The sequence below is a fragment of the Pelodiscus sinensis genome, chromosome 14, assembly GCF_052426305.1.
Source record: "Pelodiscus sinensis isolate ZL-2025 chromosome 14, ASM5242630v1, whole genome shotgun sequence".
NCBI classification, from domain to species: domain Eukaryota; kingdom Metazoa; phylum Chordata; order Testudines; family Trionychidae; genus Pelodiscus; species Pelodiscus sinensis.
This window is the reverse complement of record NC_143065.1, coordinates 13,813,067-13,840,787: the sequence shown is the minus strand read 5'-3', so window position 1 is coordinate 13,840,787 and position 27,721 is coordinate 13,813,067. Positions and strand designations below refer to the sequence as shown.

Sequence of the window (27,721 nt, the reverse complement as noted above, 5' to 3'; positions counted from 1 at the left end):
AATAAGTTGTCCATTATTTTGAATTCATTTCAAAATAACGGAATTGCTATGTAGACACTCGCATTGTTATTTTTGAATAATGGCTCTTACTCTGAAATAATGCTGCTGTGTAGACGCACTCTTAGGGTATGTCTAGACTGCACCCCTCTGCCGGCAGAGGGATGCAGATTAGGCTGGGAAAAATTGCTAATGAAGTGGGAATTTAAATATCCTGTGCTTCATTTGCATAAAAATGGCTGCAGCTTTTTTTCAGCACAGAGCTTTGTCAGAGAAAAGCGGCAGTCTAGAGGCTGATCTCTTGCTAAAGAAAGCCTTTTCCGATAGATCCCTTATGCCTCGTAAAATATGATATACAGGATCTATCGGAAAGGGCTTTCTTTAGCGATAGATCAGCTTCTAGACTGCCGCTTTTCTCCGACAAAGCTCCGTGCTGAAAAAAAGCGGCAGCCATTTTTATGCAAATGAAGCTCAGGATATTTAAATCCCCACTTCATTAGCAATTTTGCCCAATCTAATCTGCATCCCTCTACCCTTATAGACTAACATGGCTACCTCTCTGAAACTTAGGAGTTATAGTATGTGAAATGTGATTGAGACTAAAGTACGTTGGAGGTACAAATTTTCCGTCATTAGTGGGATAAGCTTAACCATGGCTGAAATGGACTTTCCACAAAGAAGGAGAAAGCTTCATCTCAAAGCCATTCTGAAACAAGTAGCTGAAGAAATCTCTCAAAATGTTGGTTTTTTTCAAGAATTTCCTCCTTCAACCCACTCCTCTTAACCGTAGGCCTGTACATGTTCGAATGCGCACACATACAGCAGCTGACAGAAAAATCTTCTATTTTTGGTTAGAAGTACATTGAAGCTGTCCCTTCCAAGCATGATGTAAATACATACTGATGAGAAGGACAGAAGCAGGAATAAAATGGGACTAACCAAATCTTTACTCTTGGAAGCCACATGAGTTGTAATCTTGATTTTAACAAGGTCCTTTCAGAAGCTGCTTTGATGACACCAACAGTGGGTGCAGTTTTGCCACCAATCCTAGCAAATGTAAACAAATTCTGTCCATAGCTACCCTATTCTACACACAAGGATGATGTAAGGATTGTCAGGTCTTTCCATCCCCTGTTCCTTCCAGCTTGGTTATGTTTTCCAGTCTCTCATACCAAAGGCTTAGAAACCTACATTTGTGTTAAATGAGAACTGAGGTTCTCCTTTATGGGGACTAAACATTGATTCTATTAATAAGGATTTTGTGAAATTCATATGTCTCCTCCAGCTTATCAGCAACCTTGGTCATCCTATGCATAGACCAGTACAATAAAACACAGGAATTCAAAAGTCATAAGTCATTCGCTCCCCCCTCCCCAAAATCATAAGGTTTATAAAAAACGCATTTTGCTTTCTGATTTTAGGACCTTTGCATTTCATATTCTGTGCAACTTACATTAAAAAAACATAAGCTGAGAGTCTCAGTGGAAATCACATGACTCCAGGACCTGGAGCTTTCAGAAAAAACAAGAGTATCATGAAATCTGACAACACCATTTTATCACCATAGTGTAACCATACACTTTCTGGGAGTGGTGCACTGTCTCATCTAGTAGCACTGAGACCACTTACAGAAATAATAATGAGCCTGTTCTACAGGCTGGCTTATAACTCATATGATAGAAGAGACTCATGTTCCAGAGGTCTGGGGTTTGATTCTGCCTGCAAACAACCGGGGTTTGTCGGTGTTGCAATAACATAATATGCATTTAAAAGATTCCACGTCTCCAGTTCAAAACAAACAAAAGCCCTATCACAAACCCCTCTTAATTTACCATGCAGTGTTTGTTCATGGATGATTGTCCACATTTTCATACTTATAAACACAGAAGCATCAGAATATATTAACAGAACAAAAATTAATCACTTCCCATGTGCAAGGAGAACTATAAATTGCTTAATTGACTGCTCCATCCTGTACAACTATTATTATTCAAACACTGTCCTCTTCTTCAGAACAGACATGTATTGCATGCAAATCATAAGCCATCTGGCTTGTAAGAACATTAGCCCAGAAGAAAATGAGAATCTTGCCACTTTGTAAGAAAATTATCTCCTCTGAGCTGCACATATACAAGGGGACACGGAAAGCTAATGCACGATGAGATCACACTTCAAACAGTAAAGGGCCAGGCTCAAAGCTCTGAGATGTCTGTTTTCCATACTTCCTTAGCAACCCCAGTTCTCACTTTGAATGCTCTTGGTTGTCCAGGCATCACCCTTTTTAGGACTCAGATATGGCATTGTTGGTGAGGGCTTCTAGTCATTGCAAAAGTTCAAGTGGTTTTGCAATGCCCTGTGCTGTGGTTTTTGCTTTGCAAGAATTTAAAACACAAGAAGTATGTGTAACATACACATTTGCTTGAAACGACTTCCTGTATGTGGAATTATGGCAGGAAGTACAAATTCTCAGCATCCTTTTCCGTGTTTGAAAAAGAAAGACTGCTAGTTAAAAATTGTATCTTGCAAAATAATAAAGAGGCTCCTGTCCACATTTGGAGCTACAGAACGCACAATGCATCCAGGCTGGGAGTGCAGCAAGAAGGCTTCAATCTGCCTTTGCGCTCCCCTGATCCTGTGCTGACTATGTGCAGGTCTGGCCCCCAAGGTCCATTGCAGCAAGTGGAAAATTACTGGGGAGCCCTGGCAATGGCCCTTTTCTGCAGCCATGTTCCTCAACCAGATGCCAGGAGGGGCCTGTGGCCTGGAGCCACTATGCAAGCTCTGTGTTACCTTAGGATACGCTTGGGTGTTTTTTCCCAGGGCTCAGTACCTTGGCCGCGGGGCTGCTTTGTACTTCTCCAGTGAAGCAAAAGACCCAAACACAGGTGAGGCTTGGAGCCAAAGTCCTTACCTAGAACAATGACATTGTCTCTTTTTTTAAAAAGAGAGGAAAACATAGGAATTTATTTTTCACTGTTTACTCTGCATTTCCTCTCATGTTAGCCATTTAAAGTAGACTAGTCAGTTTCACGTTGAAGGCATCTCTTACAAATCTAGTGTGTTAAAAAAGGGACAGGGTAATGAATCATATTTGGAACCATACTTGATATTCAGGTCCCTTTTGTCCCAGAAAATTGCAACACCATTTACACAAACGTGGCTGGATGTGCACATAGACCACCACTTTGAAGGGCACTTTCCTCCATGGTGGGCTGCAGCAATAAACTGGCAGGCTATCGGGGCTGGTGATAATGATGTGAAATGTCAGCAGAATAACTTATTCAAAATTTGAAGTCAAGTACAGCAAGTTGCAAAGTAAGGCCTGTCACACCTGGCATAGAAGGGTGTGAAAGGCATCTAGTGACAGAACTGATCAATCAAAAAATCTCATTGTGGTGGGGACTTGTCTGAATCCATGTGGAGAACAGCTGGTATACTACTAATTTTGGATGAAAAACAAGGGCACGTCTATACTGCAGGGCTAAAGACGAAATAAGCTGAGCAACTTGAGCTACGTCAATTGCATAGCTTAAATCGAAATAGCTTATTTTGGTTTTTGGTGCTGTCTATGCAGCAGTTATTTCGAGATGGAGCACTCTTCCTCCAACTTCCCTTACTCCCAATACAATGAGGGTTACAGGAGTCGGAGTAAGCAGTCTTTCAGTTCAACATTATTTCAACATAATGTTCGGGCCGTGTCATTTTGGAATAACTCACGTTATTCCGAAATAACGCTGCTGTGTAGACATAGTCCAAAGGACAGAGTGCCAAATCAAGGGAAATTATTAATTTAAACGGGGCCTGTTAGGCCAAATAGCCATATCCTTGTCTGGGAATTCTTTTTGGGTAAAGGCAATCTCTTTCAAAAGTGCCTGATCGAATTTCTATGAGCAACTTGGATTTCTACGTGTTGTTATTTTTGAAAATGGGACATGTGCTACTGAAAATGTTACCCAAAGGGTACCTGATGGTAATTCTACTCTTCTACACCAAGAGTACACCACTTAGTTATAGTCCTACTTTCCCACCCAACTGTGAGCCAAGTAAAAAAGAATGGAAGAGTCGATTAATACAAAAATGTATTCTCTGTAAGCAGCTATAGCTTCCAAGTACATCAGCAAACTTTTAGATTATAATAAAGACAGTTACAAACCAACTGTTTATATCTTAGAGTCAGCTACAGATGCATTTTTGCAAATATGGGCTCAACTTCAACAGAAGAAATAACTAAGGAATTTTGTTAATAGGGCACAAGCAGAAGAGAGATATGGGAAAGAGCTGGTTCAAATTGCACGAAAAGCAGGAGGACACACAGAAATCAAGTAAGTCTTTTTCAAGCTTGTTGCTTTAAAGTGCTTCCTGTTTGATACATCAGATACACGGTCTTCACTGAGGAATGGATCAGAAAGGTCCACTTCACACTGAAATAAGCTTCCATTTCAGGTGACCTCTTTGTACAGCAAAGTTCAATTCATTTTGTTAAGCATTTTTTCTCCATTTGGCCCCTCTTGGCTGTTTGGTAATAAAATGGCAGTTGTAGCTGGGAGTTTCCTTACCAAGTTTTTATTTCCATATGATCGCTCTCTGCAGCTGGTCTGTGTAGGGATGGAAAGGAAAAGGGCTTTGGACTTGGGCAGGTGTAGAAATCTTGTTTAAGCTTATATTAGAAATATAGGCCTAGTTCTAGAGCTGCATGAAAGACCTTCACTCTTCTATTAACTAATGTCCTGCAGCAGGCTAGAGCAACACATAGTATTTATCTGAGCCCTCTCCTGTTTGCTGCCAGTGTGTATAAATGGAGGTGGAGAAGGGGAGGGATAGGGATGTATTTGGCAAGGAATTCTACTTCATAAACAGCCCTGCTGAGCTGCTGCTATTACTGAGTGATGCAGCAGTAATGAGACATCCTGTCATTACAGCCATAAGTAATAAGCAGTAGTAATAAGGTGGAAGAGGATGAAGATCTGGGGTCACGATAGTTAGGGCTGAAAGAGGGGACTCCAATCTATATAAACCTTCACTAAAGTTCTTCAGGGTCACCCACCCCCTCAAGCCCAGATCAGTTTTTTTAATTGCATCCTATTGGTTTGATCAATTTATCACTCACTCCCCCTGATGCGCATATGAATTTCTTTTAGTTTTTAATGGAAAATCTGACCTCAAATCCCTGGATTATTTCCTGGGCACCATCACAGTAGGCAAGTACCAATCAATCACCTGTGGTACTAGCCCTCACATGCAGTGGCACATCCCGGATTAAAGGGCCTTTAGGGAAATGCTGAATTTGATCTGGTCATTAATTTGAACTAGTGAAAAACAGTGGAGAGCTTTGAGGCTCACACTAAGGGCATTTTTCTCTGCACGCTCTTTCTTTCTCCCTTCTCCTGGGTCTTTAAGCAAATCCAGTATATTAAAAGGAACATTGAAGAATTCTCTCATTAGGGAAAATCAGTTTCTTGCAATTTCCATTGAAAATGGCTTTAAATACCCTGATGGCTCATTTCATAGAGTGAAAATGAGGGAAAATGGCAATAAGGGTTTGCAAATTAAAAGAGCGGATCAACGAGAATGGACTGTTTCATCCTCAGTGAAATCTGTATGCCTTTTGTAAGGCCAGGACTGACAAGAAACTTTCTTCTAAATTTCCTTCCTGGCAAAGTGGGGCTAGCAGGATTGTGTTGCTGTCCCACAACTGGAGTAGGCAACCTATGGAAATTGTGTCCCTAACAGTTATAATAATTTGATCTGGAGATAGTCCGAGGCATAGGTCCGGTTTGGCGGGGCACGAGGGGTCATGTCGTCCCCCCGAGACGGTTTAACTGCTGAAGCAGTTGCCCTCACTCTGCACCTCCTGCCCCACAGGCCTCTGGGCCCAGGCTTCAGCCTTGGGTTATGGATCTTAATTTCCCTAGAGTTAGGGTATGCTTGGATCCAGGGCTTGGCATTTTTACTTTACACCGGTATTTGTAATATTTTGTCATGCACAAATAGGTGAATACACTACCACAATGTGCTTTCAAGCTCATTTAGACAGTGATGTTTCTATTTAACCATGGCCAGTCTAATGCTAGTGAGCCTCTTTGCTATGATGCTATTGTCACAGATGTCTCACTACAGTAGTATATTGGGGTTGAGAGGGACAGAACATACCATTCATCCCTCAGCATCCTCTCTGATCATTTAAAGAGCCATACATATGGACTTAGAAAAGACTCCAGTCCAGAAGACGTGTGGGTATAAACTAGACAGAACTGAGATCTAAGCATGGCACTTAGTGGCATGACTAATGAAAATATATGTAGTTTTCATAGCCTATATTTTGATTCCATATCATGTTCTTGTTTCCTTGCCTGAATATATGCTGCAGACAGCAATTCTGCATCTAAGAAGCAATGTTCAGAGAGGGAACAAACATAACAGTGATAGTCAAAAAGTTTTTAAAAGAATTGCACCACAACTAACTTCACCTTCCACATTCTAATGAAATAGAACTTGTAAGTCTGTTTGTAATAGTGTCAACTGGTTGCTCCCAATAGTATTCAAAAATTTAGACTGAACCTGAAATAAAATATCTCAGCATGTTTAAATGCAGCTTTTGAATGTGCATCTGGACAGCAGTAAATCTGGAATGTAACCTAAGGAAAAACAGCTTCAGTTTTTCTTGCAGAAAACTTGAGTGAACATCCTGTGTCATGCCATATATGGATTCATAAAAGCTAAAGATGGAAAAAAATCCATCACTGGTCACTTGGTCTATCTTCCTGCTAGAACAAGACTGTTCCCTAGTCTTTTGTCCAGTCTAATGTTAAATGTCTCCAGGGAAAAGGCTTTTCATCACCTCTCTTGGGAAATTATTTTATATTCTAGCAGATCTCAATGTCAGGAAGTTTTTCCTGACATTTAGCCTTAAAAAGGTCCCTCTCTTAATTTCATCCCTTTATTTCAAGATTTTTAAATTGGCACCAGGGAGGAAAAATTACCCCCATAAATACACACAGAGAACTTCTAGAAGGCCCTAGAGAGAAACAATGACAAGGCTAAGCTGTAAATCTGATGGAACATTAAAACAGCCAGTGCTGACTGACATGACTGATAAACTATTTGAAAAATACCTCCATGGCATCCACAAGTCACAATGATTCTTTGGAGAACTTACATAAAATGAAACTGAAAGGCAAAAGAGGCTGGAATGCTTTAGGCATAAAACCTACATGGCCCCATTCTAGGATCACCTGGCCTTCTTTGCAAAGAGCCACTGGCAGACCTACTCTGCAGGCAGAAAAAGGGAGAAATTGGTCTCTGCCAAATCCAGGAAGTTGCATAGTAAGCAGCCCAACAGTGCCCCAAATGCTCATGGCAATATGAACAGCTCTGTCCAACTTCAGACAATTGTTTTCCACTGGGCACGTCACATCTCCTGCCCCCAAAGGAACTTAGGGCACATCTACACAGCAAGGCTAAAGCCGAAATAAGCGACCTAATTTGAGCTATGTCAATTGCGTAGCTTAACTCGAAATAGCTTATTTCCACTTTTGGTGCTGTCTACACAGCAGTTATTTCAAGATAGAGCACTCTTCCAATGACTTACTGTACTCTTCATACAATGAGCTGTGTCTACACTGGCCTCCCTTTCAGAAAAGGGATGCTAATGTAGCACTTTGGAATAGGCAAACTATTTGAAAGCAGGAATAAGAGATCCTCTGGAAAAGGCTTTATTTTCCGGAGAATCACGTCTAGACTGGCGCTTATCTCCGGCTTATCTCCAACTTGGAAAAAAGCGGTAGCCATGTTAATGCAAATGCTGCGGGGGATATTTAAATCCCCTGCGGATTTGCCTATTCCAAAGTGCTACATTAGCATCCCTTTTCCGGAAGGGAGGCCACTGTAGACGTAGCCTGAGGGTACAGGTGTTGGAGTAAGAAGGCCTCCATTTTGACACTATTTCGACATTATGTAGAAATAACTGCTTGTGTGTAGATATGGACTATGCTACTTCGGAATAACATCAATTATAACATCAGTTATTCTGAAATAACACTGCCGTGTCGACATACCCTTGGGCTGTGTCTACATTGGCAAGATTTTGCGCAAAAGCAGCTGCCTGTCTACACTGGCCGCAAGTTCTTGCACAAGAACACTAACGTTCTAATGTAAGAAATCGGTGCTTCTTGAGCAAGAACTATGATGCTCCTGCTCAGGAATAAGCCCTCTTGCACAAGTTTTCTTGCGCAAGAGGCCAGTGTAGACAGGCAACGTGAATTTCTTGTGCAAGAGAGCGTCTACACTGGCACGGATGCTTTTGCGCAAAAGCACATCTCTTGCGCAAAAGCACATGCCAGTGTAGATGCTCTCTTGCGCAAATACTTTAACGCAAAAACTCTTGCGCTAAAAGTATTTGTGCAAAATCTTGCCAATGTAGACAAAGCCTCAGAGATTGGGTCTTCTCTAATGTCCACTATACCTGGAGAAGTGGCCTGGGAACTGGAGAAGAGAGGCAAAGAGAAATTAGCTGGAGTGCAGGAAAGCCTATTCAGGTCTTCACCTCAGCCCAACTGGAATGGGACCCTAAGCAGTACAGGCAAGAATGTGTGTCCACCAGAGTTCACCTTCATGAGCAAGCTGCCTCTTCTCCACAGTAGCTGTCTTGGGTTGGTAGAAGTACAGTCAGCAGCCCATGGTAATGTGCCAGGAAAAGGGGACTGTCAACCTAATAGTCAAGTGGTTGGACTCAAGGGAGGACCAGTTTGGGCTCAAGGGAGGACCAAGCAGCCAAGAGATGGATCTTTAGAACCAAAGATTCATACAGAGACTGGGCCCCAAAGAAAGAGGCTCCAGGCTAGTTCTTCAGGGGTAACCAAACTCTTTCAAGCTTCCCATAGAGTTTTGGATTCAGTTACTTACATTTTATCTAGCCCAGTCTGTCCATTTTTCATGTCCCTAGGACAATGTGTTGTGAAAACTCCCTGGTAAAATGAAAAGATTCCCCTCTCCTAAATTGGATCAAAACACAAGGAAGACCTAACCACTAGCTGCCTCCAACCTCTGCCCTAATCCCCCAACTTCTGCCCTGAGACTCTCCTCACTCCCCAACCCTGATTCCTATACCCACATACCTCCAGCCCTCTGCCCTGAGCCCCCCACAACCCAAGCCTCTGCCCTGATTCCTGCACCCCCCACACCCTCGGCCCCTTGCCTTGAAGGACCTGAGCAATGCCAGGTAAATCTTCAAGTTACTACTAAAAGAAAAGTTAGGAATCATAGGGGCTACGTCTACACTGGCCCCTTTTCCGGAAGGGGCATGTAAATTTCACGAGTCGTCGTAGGGAAATCCGCGGGGGATTTAAATATCCCCCGCGGCATTTAAATAAAAATGTCCGCCGCTTTTTTCCGGCTTTTAAAAAAGCCGGAAAAGAGCGTCTAGACTGGCCCCGATCCTCCGGAAAAAGTGCCCTTTTCCGGAGGCTCTTATTCTTACTTTGAATAAGAATAAGAGCCTCCGGAAAAGGGCACTTTTTCCGGAGGATCGGGGCCAGTCTAGACGCTCTTTTCCGGCTTTTTTAAAAGCCGGAAAAAAGCGGCGGACATTTTTATTTAAATGCCGCGGGGGATATTTAAATCCCCCGCGGATTTCCCTACGACGACTCGTGAAATTTACATGCCCCTTCCGGAAAAGGGGCCAGTGTAGACGTAGCCAGGAAGTATGATGATTTTTAAAATAGTGTTAGCTTTTAAAATGCAATTGTAGTTCAAACATATTATTTATAAATGAGCTTGGAGAAGAATGCAGTCTGAACGCAGGCATAGAGCCTGGAACTGCCAAACTTTCCACACAAGTTCTAATATAATTTACACGTGAAAACCATCATTAATATGGAGTTAATGTAGATACAGACCAGTGCTCTGTGCTCCATAATGTAACAGCTTAAAAAGCAGTGAATGCAGTGTTCATAGAATCATAGAACATGGCTTCATCTTCACTGTGAGATCTTCTGGCAGAAAATATGCTAATGTCACAAGCTCATTAGCATATTTTCTGCCGTTTCTTTTTGCGCAAAAAGATGCAGTGTGGACTTTTTTTGGTGCAAAACCCCTGTTTTGCACAAGATCCTTATGCCTCTCCAGGACAGGGATTTTGCGCAAAAAACCACACTGCTTCCTTTTGTGTAAAAACCCCTTGCACAAAAACAAACGGCAGAAAATATGCTAATGAGATTGCGACTTATACTAATGAGTCCCTCATTAGCATATTTTCTTCCAGATGATCTCGCTGTGAAGACGTAGCCCTAGAGTTGGAAGAAACCTCAGGAGGTTATAAAGTCCAGCCCCCTGCCTAAAGCAGGACCAACCCCAGCTAAATCATCCCAGCCACGGCTTTGTCAAGCTGGGATGTAAAAACTTCTAGGGATGGAGATTCTACCCACTCCCTAGGGAACCCATCTCAGTGCTTCCCCACCCTCCTAGGGAAATAGTTTTTCCTAATATCCAACCTAGACCTCCCCCGCTGCAGCTTGAAACCATTGCTCCTCGTTCTGTCATCACTGAGGACAGCTTCTGTCCATTTTCTACCCTTCCAGTGGTTAAAAGCTGCTACCAAATCCCCCCTTACTCTTCTTTTCTGTAGACTAAATAAGACCAAATCCCTCAGCCTCTCCTCATAAGTCATGTGCTTCAGCCCCCTAATCATTTTGGTTGCCCGCTGCTGGACTTTCTCCAATGCATCCACATCCTTTCTGTAATGGGGGCCCCACAATTGGATACAATACTCCAGATGTGGCCTCACCAATGCCAAACAAAGGGGAATCATCATTTCTCTAAATCTGCTGTCAACGCTTCTCCTAATGCACCCTAATATGCCATTAGCCTTCTTGGCTACAAGGATGCCCTGTTGACTCATATCCAGCTTCTCATCCACTGTAATCCCCAGATCTTTTTCTGCCAAACTGATGTTTAGCCAGTTGGTTTGCAGCCTGTAACTATGCTTGGGATTCTTCCATCCCAAGTGCAGGACTCTGCATTTGTCCTTGTTGCACCTTATCAGATTTCTTTTGGCCTAATCCTCCAATTTGTCCAGATCACTCTGGACCCTATCTCTGCCCTGCAACATATCTGCCTCTCTCCCTAGCTGTGTCATCTGTGAACTTGCTGTGGGTGCAATCCATCCCCTCATCCAGGTCATCAATAAAGATGTTGAACAAAATCAGCCCTTGAACCTATCTTTGAGGCACTCCACTTGAAACTGACCACCAACCAGACATTGAGCCACTGATAACTACCCATTGTGCACAACAATCTAGCCAGCTTTCTGTGCAACTTACAGTCCATTTATCCAATCCATACTTCCTTAGCTTGCTGGCAAGAATACTGTGAAAGATCATATCAAACCTTTGCTAAAGTCAAGGAATATCACGTCCACTGCCTTCCCCATGTCCACAGAGTCTGTTACATTGTCATAGAAGGCAATCAGGTTGGTCAGGTATGACTTGCCCTTGGTGAATCCATGTTAACTGTTCCTGATCAATTTCCTCCCTTCCAAGTGCTCCAAAATGGATTCCATGATTTTGCCATTACATTGATGCTGCCTGAACAACCCCACCTCTACCCTGCAAGAGAAGTGGCAATAGAAACTGGGAATACAGCAGTACCTCAGCCCTCCCCAGCAAACCTGCCATTTTCTTTGTGGTACCCATAATGTTAAATCAGTACTTTTCATCCTGCTGGCCCTCTGACTCTTCCCTGCTGCTCAGAAGGGTGCAATGGAGATGGAAAAGCCCTTTGAAGGTGAAAAGGACTACGCACGTGTTAAGTATTGTAGTGAGAACTGTCATATCAATTTTACCAACTTTTATAGCTATTACAAGTTCAGTAGTAGAACTAATTAAACAAAATGAAAAATGGCGTACAGGTACAAAACTTCTGGAAGAACATAACTTATTATAATGTAGGTCTGTCATTAACAGCAAAGAAGAATATGCTTGCATTTTTTTTTAAACACACTGCTGTTGTTCAGCTAGATTGTTGTCTTTTTCTTCCAGGCTACATCTACACTATACTGTTGTTCAAAATAAGATACACAATTAGAGCTATGCAAATTGCATATCTTATTTCAATCTTATTTCAAAATAGCTTATTTCATAATTTGGCGCTGTCTACACAGCACCAAATTTCGAAATAACCTGCTATGCCAAAACATCCCTTACTCCTCATGGAATGAGGTTGAGAAGGATGTTGGAATAGCGAGCCCGAAATAACAGGCTTGCTGTTAAGACGTGGGATAGCTATTTTGGGATACTTTGGTATCCTGAAATAGCGCTGCAGTATAGATGTAGTCCTAGTGGCCTAGCAACCTGCATCCTTAATCTCTCTCTGGCTTTCCTTTCCCAATTATTTCTACTTACGTACCAGCCTCTTGCTGCTCTATAACTCCAAGGCAAAGTGTGGCTAGCTATTAAAATGCAACGACAATGCTGAATCTTTTCCTACTGCTTTGTGTGTGTCCAAGTATGTTGTTATGGCAAATATCACCAAATATTGCTGCTACTCGGCCTTCCAAATTCCTTGTCTTAGCGTGAGAGTAGATGTTCATTCTTGAGAAAACCTGCTGTGCATTGTTGTTAGTTTTGGTTCACAAGGTTCTAGGTAGAAGGAGCGGTGACAGCAGCAGTAGCAACTTGTGCCCACAGCACTGGTGTCTGATTAGAGTTAATTCTTGTTACAGTTACTCTCTAGGTCCTGGTGTTAAACTGATCCCTGGAAGAAGTGGTAGCCTGCATGAAGTTTGTCACCATCTCTATCCCAGGAGTGGTGCCTACGTCTCAATAAGACAAGCCATACTTAGAATTTCCCCAGACTCCACATCACAGATTTCTCTTCCATTGGGCAACTGACATGTAAGGCCCTGTCCTAACATCTGATATTGCTCTGCATGGGGACAACAATACAATAAACCACCAATGCAGAATGAGATCTGACTCCAGATACTCTGAGCTAAACAAGGGTTTCGTAAAAAACCCAGTTAAGTAGCAAAAAGAGAAGAATATGACATCTTCAACTTTATTGTCATTGGCACTAGCACACTGAACAGTGGCTTTCATCAATAGATTCCCCTGTTCTAGTTCTGGCTGCAGGGTTTATGTCCCTGAGGGGCCATCAAAACCATCTTCCAAACTAGTTCAGAAACACTGCTGAGACTTGGCTTACATGGGAACGAGCTCCAGGAAGTGCCAATCGCTCTTTGTGAACTGCTACTGAAGATGGCCACGTCTGGCTTACACTAGCGGTGAAGCTGCTCTCAAGTCTAAGCGCTGAGGGGGCCATGCTGTGGCAGTTCCATTTCCCAGCAGATGAGAAGTTGCTGCTGGTTGCCATGGTAACAACAAACAAACAGTCCAAATTCGTCCTCTCAAACCTCCAGCTGCACCCAGTTCTTTCACACAGATAGCTTGAGCCAGGCAAATTTAGAGACTGTAACTGCTTGTTCTTGGAGTTCTGCAGCTGTGGAAGCTACTTCCGATTTGGTGTGGAATGAGTGTATCCCTCTCTAGCCTTGTTGTTCAAATTTAACTCATCAGTTCGGTGGAGGCATTAGCCAGGGCCATGGCTAGCTTGCTATAACACAGTAAAAAAGACAGAGGACTGATCCCAGCTCCTTTACAACAGGCTTTTCTGCTAGCACATTCACCCTAGAGTCCCAACTGTCCATCTTGTGACAGGGAAGGGGTGGAGAGACAGTTCATGCCATATTTTTTAATCACCTTTATCCTCCAGTGCACACTGGGACTTTGGGATGCAGGTGGTCCAGAGGTCTTAGTGAAAGAGCAGGGAAGAGAGGCTGCTGGACCAGAATTTCAAAGGAAGGAGTTGAGTATATTAGTGCAAGTACAAACCGGACTTTTAGAGTTTTGAATTAAAATAAAACCTGAGATAATTGCATGGCTGCAGCCTAAAGTTGTAGGCAAAATCTCGTCTGTGTGAATGCTAGATGGAGAAGGGCTAGTTTAGGACTTTTATCCTTCTCCAGGCTTTGGATCTGATTATCACTCTGTAGCCTAGGCAACCAGGCTGTCATATTTTGGCAACAGTGGTAAAGAGATGAAAAACCTCAGTAAGTTCCATGCAGCAGGGAAATGATGTCCCCAAAGGCTGTGTAAAAAGGGCCAGGCTTTCCAACCAAATGACAATGCTCAAGGGTGCTTGCTGTTAGGTACCAGAGCTTGCGGCAAAGCAAGTCTTCAGGCAGCCTCATCACTACAGCTGGCCAGCCGCAGGCAGCCTGCCTCTTTGGCTAGAGGGGCCATCAGTCCAGATGGCTGGCTGCTCGATGCTCCTGCCTGCTTTCATGTCACTTGGTTCCTGCTGCTCCTGAATGTTGCACCCAGCCTTGCCTATGTCCTGCCCTGACTTTGAATACTCCTTGCCTGCTACTCTGTTTCGGCCAGTTCCTAACCTGATGCTTTGCTCCAGCTACTGACCCTAGACCTTGGCTCCTGACACTCACTTAACCATCAGGCTAGATTGCCCTTGCCCTGATTGGGTGGCATTTGAAGAGTTCATGGGGCCTTGACATGGACTTTGCAAATGCCTGATTCACAACCAGTTTGAACCCTCTGAGGGTATGTTTACACTTGCAGCCTATTTCGGAATAGGGCTGCAAATGTAGGCATTCGGAATTGCAAATCAAGACCGGGATTTAAATATCCCACGCTTGACTTGCATCTTCCCGGTTGGGCGCCATTTTTTGAAATTTATAAGCCCGGAATAACTGCCCACATCTAAACCTCATTGCAGGAGGAATAACAGGTAGTTCGAAATAGGGCTTTTTTTCGAATGCCCGTTTCACTGCCACGTGTAGACGCGGGCAGTGAGTCCGGGCTTGTAAATTTCAAAAAATGGCGCCCGGCCGGGAAGATGCAAATCAAGTGCGGGATATTTAAATCCCGGGCTTGATTTGAAATTCCGAATGCCTACACTTACAGCCCTATTCCAAAATAGGGTGCAAGTGTAGACATACCAGCTACATCTAGACTGGCATGATTTTCCGGAAATGCTTTTAACGGAAAAGTTTTCCGTTCAAAGCATTTTCGGAAAAGAGCGTCTAGATTGGCACGGACGCTTTTCCGCAAAAGCACTTTTTGCGGAAAAGCATCCGTGGCCAATCTAGATGTGCTTTTCCGCAAAAAAGCCCTGATCGCCATTTTCACGATCGGGGCTTTTTTTGAGGAAAACAAATCTCAGCTGTCTACACTGGCCCTTTTGCTCAAAAGTTTTTTGGAAAAAGACTTTTGACCGAAAGGGAGCAGCATAGTATTTCCGCAAAAACACTGACAATCTTACATGAGATTGTCAGTGATCTTGCGGAAATTCAAGTGGCCAGTGTAGACAGCTGGCAAGTTTTTCTGGAAAAGCGGCTGCTTTTCCGGAAAAAGTGGCCAGTCTAGACACAGTCACCCTGTGTTAAAGAGAAAAAGCCCTTTTGTGCTGCAAAGGAGCCTTATGCTCCAGCTTAGGAGTGTTCCCTAAGTGACTCCAGGGCCACTGAGCTACAGCAAACAAATGAGTGGGAGAGCCTGATTTTCAGAGGGGCTAAGCAGCTGCAACTCCAGCTGAGGTGGGGACCTCACTTCCGTAACAAAGAAAATGCAGAAGCTGGTTAAGCTTTGCCTTTCCTAGCAGGTTGGCTTTTTTACTTTATGCTTCTCTTTTCCTTGTGCCTCATATAAATGCTGTCTCCCCCTTTCCATCCGCTTCTGCCAACAGGGCAAAGTCACTCCCCTACACCCACTTCTGCAGTGCACTTTTCTGCAGTGCTTAAAATTGTGAGACTCCTGCACTGAGCACATGCGTGAGTCTGTCAAATAACAAAGGAAAATTCATAACAGACTTTGTGTACCACATATAAATATAGTATCTTTCACAGGAAGGAGCTCAGACACTCTGTTGATAAGCACAGTACAAGAGCTGACATAGAAAAGCATTAGTCATGTTAAATTTTCTCTATTGTACATGTGAACAAATTGCTCTTTGACTTGCAGCTAAAATCATTCTGAAAAGTTGCTTCTCCGCGTGGTCACTTTTCAGCAAAGATTTTATTCTCCACTCTAAGTCCCCATCTACACTAGGACTTTATTTCGAAATAACCTCCCCAAGGTTACATTTATAAGCGGAGTGTCCACACTACCAAGCCTGCTATTTTAAAGTAACGGGCCGCGGAATTTGAAATCTGTACTCCTGCTTTTCATCAGGAGTAATGCTAATGCCAAAATAGTTATTTCGAAATAAGAGTAGTGAGGATGCTCCAGTGCTACTATTTTGAAATAATTACTCCCCAGGGTAATTCAACTTAATTCCTCCCCAGTGCTTCCTGGGGCTCTGAGTCTGAGGTAGCACGTCTACATTAATGGCGTCTGCCTCAGACTAATGTCAGGGCTTCCCTGTAGTGTGGACATGCTAGTTTGAATTTGTTAAATTGGGAGTTATTAAATTGAATTTAGTAATTTTGAAATAATTTCCTAGTGTAGACATGACATAAGGCCCTGAACTTTGAAAGGGTTTGCACATTCTATTTTGATGTCAGCAGGACTCTACGAAAGAGTAAAGTACCATGTATTTGGATCGCATTGCACGATCGAAGAGTAGGTTAGATTTGACATGAAATGAGGCCAAGAGAAGCTGTCACACAATATTAGGTGGAAGTTTATAGAAGATGTGATTATGCTACATAGATCTCTTTGTAGGTTACATACTGTTAGGCTGGTGTGGGAGAGTGGGCCATTGTTGGAGAAACGAAGGTATTACGTACATTGTTCAGTCTCGGTTATCTGTTGCATTCTTGCAGACGTTCAACTAACCGATAGTCTTTATGGGTTTGATGAAAAGATTTTTTACCTACCTAAATAAAAATGTGGGAAAAAATCTTAGTTATATATTTTAAGCCAGTGGTCCCCAACCTTTTCGGGCTGCTGGGTGCCCGGGGGCGGGGCTGCTCACGCGCCGGGCACCCGGGGGCAGGGCCGCGCACATGCCTGGGGAAGGGGCCACCCATACGCCACATGCCCGGGGCTGGGCCACTCCTGTGCCGTGTGCCCAGGGTTGGGGCTGCTCATACACCGTGCGCTGGGGCCGGAACAGCCCATGAGCCGCACGCCCAGGGGCGGGGCCGGCACTGCCCATGTGCTGCATGCCCGGGTGTGGCGCCGCTCCTGTGCTGAGCACCCAGGGGCCAGCACCGCCCATATACCATGCGCCCAGGGGCCAGCACAGCCCTTGCGCTGCGTGCCCAGGGGCGGGGCCACCCAAACGCTGCACGCCCGTGGCTGGCACTGTCCATGTGCTGCGTGCCCAGGGCTGGCGCCGCTCCTGTGCTGCGTGCCCGGAGCCAGCACAGGCCTTATGTGGCGCATCCTGGGGCAGGGCCACCCAAACACTGCGCACCCGGGGGGGGGCACCCATGTGCTGCACGCCCAGGACCAACACTGCCCATACGCCGTGTGCCCAGGGGGCCGGCACCACCCATGCGCCCGGGGGCCGGGCCATTCCCGATCACTTGGCGGGCGCACAGAAATGGCCCGATGGGCGCCATGGCACCCATGGGCACTGCGTTGGGGACCTCTGTTTTAAGCCATTTTGTTATGTGCTTAATTTTTTTACTTTATGACACATATGTTATAGGTAATTCTGAGGGTTTTTTCATTTTCTTATACTTAGCATGTATAAATCCTGGCATCCACATCAAAGTCTTTGCATGTTGAACAGTGGCTAAATTTATGACTAATCATAACACAAATTTACTTTATACTGATAGCCTCAAAGAACTTGGTCTACCAACCTTAACAAAGAGAGTGATAAGGGACATAGGATTGACCTCAACTAGCTGGATGGAGATAAAAGTTGCCAGTGCCTTATTCCCCAGTCTACTGTACTAGTTTGCTGGTATGATACACATTGAACCCTCGGAGGCTGTGTCTAGACTGGCAAGTTTTTCTGGAAAATCAACCGCTTTTCAGGAAAAACTTGCCAGCTGTCTACACTGGCCGCTTGAATTTCCGGAAAAGCACTGATGATCTCATGTAAGATTGTCAGTGCTTTTCCGGAAATACTATGCTGCTCCCGTTCAGGCAAAAGTCTTTTTCCGAAAGACTTTTGCACAAAAGGGCCAGTGTAGACAGCACAGTACTGTTTTCCGCAAAAAAGCCCCGATCGCGAAAATGGCGATCGGGGCTTTTTTGCGGAAAACCGCGTCTAGATTGGCCACGGATGCTTTTCCGCAAAAAGTGCTTTTGCGGAAAAGCATCCTGCCAATCTAGATGCGCTTTTCCGAAAATGCTTTTAACGGAAAACTTTTCCGTTAAAGCATTTTCGGAAAATCATGCCGGAGTAGACGTAGCCTTAGTGTAAACACAGCTTATATTAGCAAAACTGTGCTTATACCACTTTCCTGAGGTGTACCATCAAATGGGGCTTTGTGGGTATAATGTGTCTATGTTAGGGCTTTTGTTTATATACAAAATTGCATACAAATAATCCTACCCCTGACATTACTATACCAGCAAAAGTGTAAACCTGGCCTCAAGATAACTATCACTGGGTAAAAACACATTTTTGCAGGGCAGTCACAGCCCCAGACTCATAATATGTAGGAGAAGACAAACAACCTTTTAATTGATTTCCCCAATCAGATGTTGCAAGAAGATGGCATGATTATGGAGAACAAAATTAGACCAGGGAACCAAAGGACAAGAAGCATACATAAATAAATAAATCTTTAATTGCTTATATAAGTCAATCCCAAGATTCTGGGTAACAAACAAAAGGAATTGGATTTATTTGAGAGCACGAATTTGATCTACTTAGTGTTACTAAAACCTACTTGGACGAGTCACTCGATTCGAATGTTAACATCATAGAATCAAAGAACTTAAAGGAACCTCGAGAGGTCATCAGATCTCATTGCCCTGCACTTAGGATAGGAGCAACACCATGATCATCCCTAATAGGTGTTTGTCGAACCTGCTCTTAAATATTTCCAATGATGGAAAATCCACAACCTACCTGTCAGGGTGCACGCCCCCACCATGCCTCAGTGCCCCCTGACTGTCCTCATCTAGCCCCTCTCAGGGCAAGTTACAGTCTATATGGGTTGCTCATCATTGGCATTGGGGTTATCTCTACTGCCCCGCTTACCTAGGCTGTATTGTGATCTGCCTCCGAACCCGGGGCCTTGCCTCCAGCCCCCAGCCAGGAGGAGTCTTGGCTGGCCCTCTCCCAACCCTAGCTGGCTATCCCCAGCTGGTCTCCCTTCTGAGAGCTCCTGCTTCCTCTGCCGTCAGCCCTTCACTAGCCCCTCTCTAAGGGGACTGTGCTTCTTTATATAGCTGCTGGCTGGGCCCTCACTCACCCTAACGGCTTCAGCTGCCTCACCAAGCCAACTGTGCTGCCCTACATAGCTGCCAGCTAGGCTCTCCCTAGCCCTAACAGCTTCAGCTGGCCTCTCTGTTCCCAGCCCCGGCTCTAACACTGCTAACACTCATTTTCAACAGCCCAAGGAACACTGGGAGAGTTCCAGAATATTGGGGGAAAGCTAATGTTGTGCCAATAATTAAAAAAAGTAAATGGAATGCCCTGGCTAATTAAGGGTCTATCAATCTGACATTGATTGCAGGCAGGATAATGTACTATTGATACTGGACTCGATTAATAAAGAATTAAAGGTAGGTAATATAATTAATACCAGTCAAAATGGATTTATGGAAAAATCTAGCCTGTCAAAATAATGATTTTTATCTTACTACAAGCTTGATTAATAAAGGAGTTGAGGTGATATAATAAACTTAGCTTTGTGTGTAAGGTATTTGACTGGGTGTCTCATGATATTCTGATTAACAGACTAGACCAATATCAAATGGAACAGAGTAAATGGATTGAAAACTGGCCAATGTAATTGAAAACGGGGAATCACCATTGTGCCGGTGTGTTTCCAGTGGGGTCCTACAAGGACCACTTCTAGCCCTATACTGTTTAACATTTTTATGGGTTATCTGGAAGAATACTTGAAAATTATCACTGATACAGATCTGATGACAAAGCTGACTGAGGCCAAAGTAGGAGATGTGAAATGTAAAGATTAATCTTTAGAGGACCTTGAATATGCGGATGATGATGCTTTATTTGGAGAAACTATTGACCAACTACAGCTAATGTTGAAAGAGCTGTGAAAAACTGCAGTATATGGGATGTAAGGTTAGTGGTGATAAACCTAAAGTTATGCATACTTCCTGTAGAACAGAAACCAATGATCTACCTACATTGCATGTAGATGGCAAAATTATTTATCCATTTAATGCAATTATCTATCTGGGTAGTCAGTTGACAGCAGGAGATGTTCCTTACCCAATGAAGTGACATCAGATTGGTTTGCATCAGTGTCATTTTAGCATCTTAAGAGGCCTCTGTTTGTCTGGTGGGATCAATAATTAATGTATAATGAAAGAGGTGCTGGTGTTCAATGCAATTAGGTGCTGTGGCTCAAGAAAAGTTTTTACTTTCATAACTGTGATGTGGCAAGCCCAGAGGCGAAGAGCTATGAACTGCCATGCCTAGAGATGCCCTGGCACAAATTAAGCACTTGCTGGGATGTTTGTGACACAACCAACATATGAATGTTCAATGCAGTAGAGATATCTGCTCTGTTATATGGAGCAGATACATGACTAAAGAGGAAACTAAATAGTTTTCAGTGTCAAAAGTTACAGCATATTCTTAACATCTATTTATTGATGTTGTCACAAATAAAATGCTTAAACAAGATGTAGTCTTGCACCAGTTAGGAACCAAGATGACTACAATGGTGGAGGCATATCCAACATGCAGAAGAAGGTACATTTTTACAGGAGACTTATGCTGCTGAGGTTGGTGGAAGTAGAGCATGAAGCTGACCACAAATGAGATTGGAAGAAGCAATTCTGAGGGAGTCAAGAAACCTAAATTGCTCCATTACTGACTTTTGCTCAAGAAACATGACTTGCTAGGACCCATTCAAGATAAAAGTTCATTTGACTCATCACATCACAGCTACTTCACAGGCATGTGACTCTGCTGGATAAAATTTGTAGACGACACCAAAATTGGAAGTAATAAATAAGGACAAGAACAGGTCACCACTACAGAGCAACCTGGATTGCTTTGTAAGTGGGTGCAAGCAAATGATATATTTTAGTATGGCTTAATGTGTACCTCTAAGAACAAAGAATATAGACCACACTTACATGAGGAGGGACTCTATTCTGGCAAAGGTGATTCTGAAAAAGATTTTAGGATTGTGGTGGATAATCAGCTGAATATGAGCTCCTAGTGCAGCTTTTTGGCCACAGTGCTAATGCAATTCTGAGATGCATGACACAGAGAAATTTTGAATGGGAGCAGAGAGGTTATTTTACCTCTGAATTTGATACTGGTGCTGCTGCTGCAGGAAACTGTATCCAGTTCTGGCATCCACAGTTCAAGAAGGATGTTGGTAAACTGGAGGGCTGCATCTAGACTGGCATGATTTTGCGGAAATACTTTTAACGGAAAAGTTTTTCCGTTAAACTATTTCCGCAAAAGCGCGTCTAGATTGGCACGGATGCTTTTGCGCAAAAGCATCCGTGGCCAGTCTAGATGTGATTTTGCGCAAGAAATCCCCGATCGCCATTTTAGCCATCGGGACTTTTTTGTGCAAAACAGTTCTTCCCTGTCTACACTGGCCCTCTTGCGCCAGTATTCCTGCACAAGAGGGCTTTTTCCTGAGCGGGGGCGTGAAAGGATTTGCGCAAGAAGCACTGAGTTTGTACATTACAAAGTCAGTGTTCTTGCACAAATTCAAGCAGCCGGTGTAGACAGCTGGCAAGTTTTTGCACAAAAGCAGCCGCTTTTATGCAAAATCTTGCCAGTCTAGATGCACCTTAGAGGGTTTAGAGAAGAACAGTCAGAATGAATAAAGGGTTAATTGTGGTTAATATAAAGGAAACCCTAATCAGCTCTTGCCACTCCAGCCCCACTCAGGGGAAATGGATTGGTGCTCGACAATTAATGGAGACTGGCCTGGAAGCTGCCCACACCCGTCAGGCTCATTAGTTGAGGTTAAAAGTCTGGAGGCAGTGAGAACAGAAGAACTGGAAAAGGAGAAAGGCAGAGAGTAGAAGCAGAGGGAGGTAGCGCTCCCCTGTCCTCTGCCTGTGTACTGCAAACAGGACAACCTGTGTGGGGAAAGGGTGGTGGGAGCATAGCCTATAAATCAGTGGTCACCACCCAGTAGATCAGAATCTACCGGTAGATCTTAGAGCCTCTGACAGGTGATCCTGACGAATTTGACTGGGAGGCTATCAGGTGCCAGCACTTCAGCTGCCCCGCCCCCCACTGCCCTGCTGCTCCTGCCCAGAGCCTCATAGACGCTCTCTGGGATCCTCCTGCTTGTTGTGCAGGGTTGGGGAGACAGAGGTGCTGATGTCACTCGCTGGAGATGGGGTATACGGGAGGGGGACAGAGTGAAGAAGATGGGGCCTCAGCAAAGGAACAGGGCTGGGGTATTTGTGTGTCAGGTAGATCCTGGACTGACTTAAATTCAAAAAGTGATCTTGTGCTTCAACTGGTTTGAGGCCACTGCTATAAATAAAAGCATGAGGTGAGCATTGCCCAAAAAGGTCTCCGAGCAAGGCAGAGCCGGGAGCATCCTGCAGCGACCTTGTTACAGTTTGAAAATATGCCTTGTGCTGATAGCGTCAAAGAACTCACTCTACAAGAGAGAATAAGAAGGCATGATTTGATCACCGTTTATAAATACCAACACAGGGAACAAATATTTAAAAATAGGTCTGCAGTGTAGCAGAGACAAGCATAACAAGCCCTACTGGCCAGAGGCTAGACAAATTCATACCAGAAATATTGGATATAGTTTTAACAATAAGAGTAATTAATCACTGGAACAGTTCATCAAGGATCATGCTGTATTCTCCATCACTGGCTATTTTAAAATGAAGATGGGATGTTTTTCTCAAGGATCTGCTCTCAGATTTGTTTTGGGAAAGTTCAATGGTCTATGTTATGCAAGAGATTATAATAGACCTTCTGGCCTTTGGAATCCAAATACTGTTAGTTTAGAACCAAGCCAGATATTAACACTAGCCATGGATGGAAAAGAGGGACTTGATATTTAATTGGTCTCCAAATATATAGCTGGGTCTAATTCACCTGAGGCAAAGCACACACCACCAGTGGAGAGCATTCTTTGTAGAGCAGAAGTTTGCATGGCAGAGGCTATGTATGGTCTCTCCCTCTCCACTTTAAACAGACCACACTTTTTATACAGAGAACACGGTGCATCATGCTGCTGTTATTTATAAGAGATATGACTGAGGCACTGTTATTTTCCACTCCTATTCACTAAGCAAAGGAAAAAAATAATCTGTGGTTTTCCTGTCAAAAAAGTCACTGTTTTGTCTTCCTGTACATCAGAAGTAAAGGCACTTAATAAATTACTGAGTTAGCCTGTTCTGAGCTTGAGGAAATGGTGGGCAAGACATTCAGAAAAACTCAAATTGGCACTGGCAAGATTTTACTTTTCAGTTGAAACTGCCATCTGAGGCCAAAGTTCACTGAGATACACTGTTCCTTTAACTATAACAACTGAGGAAAGTGCTGGGACATAGCTCATTCACATGCAGCTGAACACGCTTTAGTAGGCAGGCAGGGGTAAAAAACAGCACAGGAAAAAACATTACTGGATACAGAGAAAGGAGCATGGAGCAAAAATCTACGCAGGGAGAATCTATGCAGGTTGTCCATGACAGGAAGTGCGTTCAGTATATATTGTACTAGAACATTTTGTAGCAATTTCACAGAAGTGTGCACTAGTGCTATCAAGGGTGTGAACACCCGCTCTGACAGGATGCAGCTGATTTTACTCACTCTGACACAAAGCCAGGCATTCATGACAGGGTGGTGAAAGCACCCTGAGTCCTAGCCACAGCCACTCCTGCCAGTGCCACTGCAGCTGCACTTTTGCTTAAGACCAGATAGGACATTTCCCAGGGCAGACTAGCTCTATAAAGCAGAAAGGGAAAGAATGCTCATCAGCAGACAAGGAAAAAGGATGAGAGTAGAAGTCCTTCAAGGAAATAAAGGACATCTATATGGCAAATAAGGGACAGAGCTTAGTTTTAAAGATTGCCATCCTACATCGAGTACAAAATCCTGCTTCTGGTTAATGGATACTTTACATGAGCAGTTCTTGAAAACAGTCTGATCCATTTCTTCTCAGCAGCTCCATATGGTCCATGGGAAACTAGGCACCAAACAAGGACCACCTTTGAGTGGGGGGTGAGGTGGGGAGGCAGCACAGAGAACAGGTCCTGAGGAAAGAAAACCAGGGTCAGTTTTCAAGTGACCAATCCCTGCAATTTCTATCCAGTCAGAAAAGCTATCGGGGAAGTAGTGTTGTCTAGTGGATAAAATACTAGAGAGGGACTCAGGAGACTGGGTCTACTCATAGTTCAGCCAGTGGTCTGCTGGGTGACCTATGGCAAGTCACCTTATTCCTTTGTAAAGTGCTTTGATGACAAGCACTATCTAAGAGCCAGGAAATGAAAGTCTTTCCTATGCCATAGCCTGCGTCTTCATATTTGAATACAAGGTATAAACTCGTCTGTAGGAAACAAAGGCATGTGGTGACTGCTTCCCAAGCAAGTACCCGGGAAAAGCAAGGCTGGTGTTTTTAATTTCAGAATAACTGGAAACACTTACTTCTTTCAACAGTGTGCTGAATTTTTAAAAAGTCTTAAAAGAACAGCAAGCACTGAAATCTGTAGTCCATGTCAGCAGCCTGCTTAACAGGAAAAAGTTTCTGCCACTAGATGGCAAAAATCACCTGAAGTTGAGGCTTGGTTATTGCGCCATGTTCCAGGGCTCCCTTGGCTCTGACCCGAAGCACGTGCATTTCTCTGCCAGAGTTTCTGATGAAAACTGGGTCTTTAAATCCATGCCTGACTCAGTGCAAGGCTTTAATTGCACACCGCACGTCTCTATAGACATTTCACAAGGAGACTGGCTGGGGGGAGGTTCCAGGCTAAGCCTCTGACACTTTGCCTGTGTAACTTAGATTAACAACCCTCCAGACTTGAAATAGTGGCCCTTTCCCTCCCCACCTTAAAAATGTCAGTGTGAGGACAATGAATTTTGTTCGGATGGACTAAAAATGGGACATCTCCCCCTCCCCCAATATATTAGAACAAAAACATTACAAATCTCAATAGGAAATCACACCCACCTGGGAAGGGGCTCTGAAACTAGATGCTTCTGCATTCAAGAATACTCTCAAAACGTATCTCACACATACATCTCCACCAAATGAGAAACTTTACTTCACCCACACAGCTACATCTTGGTATACTGGAAGGAGCTGTTCTAGCCATGTCAGCAGGGCCGGCTCTAGGCACCAGCAAATCAAGCACGTCCTTGGGGTGGCACATTTCCAGGGGCGGCATTTCTAGGTAAGCAGCCGCCCCCGACAATGCCCGGCCCGGCCCCGCCCCGCCAATTTTAAAGGGCTACGGGAGCTTGGCTCTGGCTGCGTATCCCCAGGAGCTGGCTGCAGAGTGTGGCGGGGCCAGGCCCAGCCCTGCCCCGCTGGCTCCAGTCTTGCTGCAGCCCCAGCCCCAGCCCCCTTCGCCGGCGAGATAGCACTCCCTGCCGGCTGCCCAGCTCGCTGCGCCCGCCCCACCTCCCGCCCCTCTGGCTCCGTGCAGCCTATTCCCCGTGCCACCCCTGCGCCCCGCACCCTGCTCCCCTACACCCCGGTCCCCCTGCTCTCCCTGTTCCCTGCGACTCTCTGGCTCTGTGCCACCCTTACACTCCACACCCTGCTCCTCCATCCCTGTGCTTCTCTGGGTCTGCGCCACCTGTTCCCTGTGCCGCCCCTGTACCCTGGGCCCCGTGCCCCTCTGGCTCTGTGCCCCCTCTGCACCCTGCAGCCCCTTTTCCTGTGCCCCTCTGGGTCTGTGCCCCCAATTTCCCGCTCTGCCCCTGGACTCCGATCACTCTTCCCCTCCCGTTCCCCACGTACCATTCCCTCTGCCTCCCCTGCACCCCGCTCTCTCCAATCTCTGCGTCCCTCTGGCTCTGCGCCTCCCGTTCCATGTACCACCCCTGTACCCCCCACACTGTTCCCCGCACCCCTCTGGTTCTGCGCACCCCAGTTCCCCTGCTCCCCCTATTCCCCATGCCTCTCTGGCTCTGCACTGTCCCTGCACCCTGCTCCCCTGTGGGTCAGGAAAGAGGGGTGCTTGTCCATAGGGAGGGGCTGGACAGGGCAGGGCAGGGAAAAGGCTGTTGTGACCCAGCAGCAAGTGAAAGGGGAGGGGGAGTTTACTTGAAGCACCTTTGCCTTTATGGGAAAAAATGAATGAAAATGCTATTTGCTATTTATAGGGCTAAAACGCCAGGACAAAAACGAAAACAAATAAACAAAAAAACATTGCAAAGTGCAAACGTGTAAAAGCCAACAAAAAAAGAGGCGGGGGGGAGCCAAAATTGTTTTGGTTGGGGCGGCAAAAAGCCTAGAGGGAGCCCTGCATGTCAGAACTTCAGAAGATGATATATAGCTGAAACATTGGGCTATACCTGCTATAGTGTGTAGAACTCAAGTAATTAAAGAGGTATTTAAAAGTTAATAGGCCTAAAATTTGACCTTCTTAGTCTCTCTCATATCTGTTTACCAAGTTTGTTTGCATTTCTATTCCCCCAAATCCCACACAGAACGTTAGATTCAATTACTTATGTAGGGTGCGTCTACACAGCAACGTTATTTTGGAATAACAGCCATTATTCTGAAATAACAATGCAAGCATCTACACAGCAATTCCGTTATTTCAAAATAAATTTGAAATAAGGGATGGCTTATTCTGACTTCTGTAAACCCCATTCCACAAGTTATAACGCCTATTCCAAAATAGGGCAGCTGGAATTATTTTGAAATTAGGAGCCTCCAGGAAATCCCACAGGTGCTCTGCTGGCCAATCTGTCCACACACATCACGACTCTATAGTTCCTTTGCCTCTGTAGCCCTTAAAGCTGCAGCCACAGGGGAACGGGTTTGTGGCAGGAAGCTGGCCCACACAGCCTACCCCACACTGCAGCTGCTACAGCAACTTATAGGACCATCATGAGAGACCCAAAAGCCCTCCACTGCTCCCAGGAGCACTGTGATGGCTTCCAGGAGCCTGCCAGGTGCTGCAAGATCCTGGCCCTTATAGAAGTTTGGAGTGAGGAGGAATACCTCCAGGATCTCTGCACCAGATGAAATATATGTCCATATGGCCAAAAGCCTGGCCACAGAGGGCCACATCCAGACCCAGGTTCAGGTCCAGATGAAAGTTAAGAAACTCCGCCAGGCGTATGCCAGGGCAGGGGAGCACACCTCTTGCTCCACGGCAAAATCCCACTTCTGCCCCTATTACCAGGACCTGCACCACATTCTAGGGGCAGTGCAGTCCTTTCCCCACCCCAGTGGTTAACTCAAGGCTAGAGAAGCCCATCGTTGCCCTCCTGGGAGGCAGAGCCAGTCATGGGAAGGAGGAGAAGCAAGAGGAGGAGGACCCCGACGCGGCCAGTACCATCACCACGCTGACCCTGGAGTTGGTACCCCACGGCCTGGATGTGTTCCAGGCATCCTCTGAGGCCAGGGAAGGAACATCAGGTGAGT

General features: G+C 44.8%; 1 protein-coding gene and 1 long non-coding RNA gene across 5 annotated transcripts in view; one reads left to right on the top strand and one right to left on the bottom strand.

Annotated features, from left to right (window-relative positions):
- Positions 1-27,721, top strand: part of PSTPIP1 (proline-serine-threonine phosphatase interacting protein 1) — a 104,106-nt gene that overhangs the window by 41,259 nt on the left and 35,126 nt on the right. For all 4 annotated transcript variants that reach the window (XM_075897378.2, XM_006126244.5, XM_075897379.2 and 1 more), the window contains exon 3: positions 4,245-4,319. In XM_075897378.2, the coding sequence (XP_075753493.1) occupies positions 4,245-4,319 (75 nt within the window). The remainder of the gene's footprint in view (positions 1-4,244; positions 4,320-27,721) is intronic.
- LOC142818334 (uncharacterized) lies at positions 16,669-24,413 on the bottom strand. Its single transcript, XR_012895803.2, has 2 exons — positions 19,174-24,413; positions 16,669-16,882 (listed from the first exon to the last, which is right to left on the bottom strand). It is a non-coding gene; the product is annotated as an uncharacterized LOC142818334 (long non-coding RNA).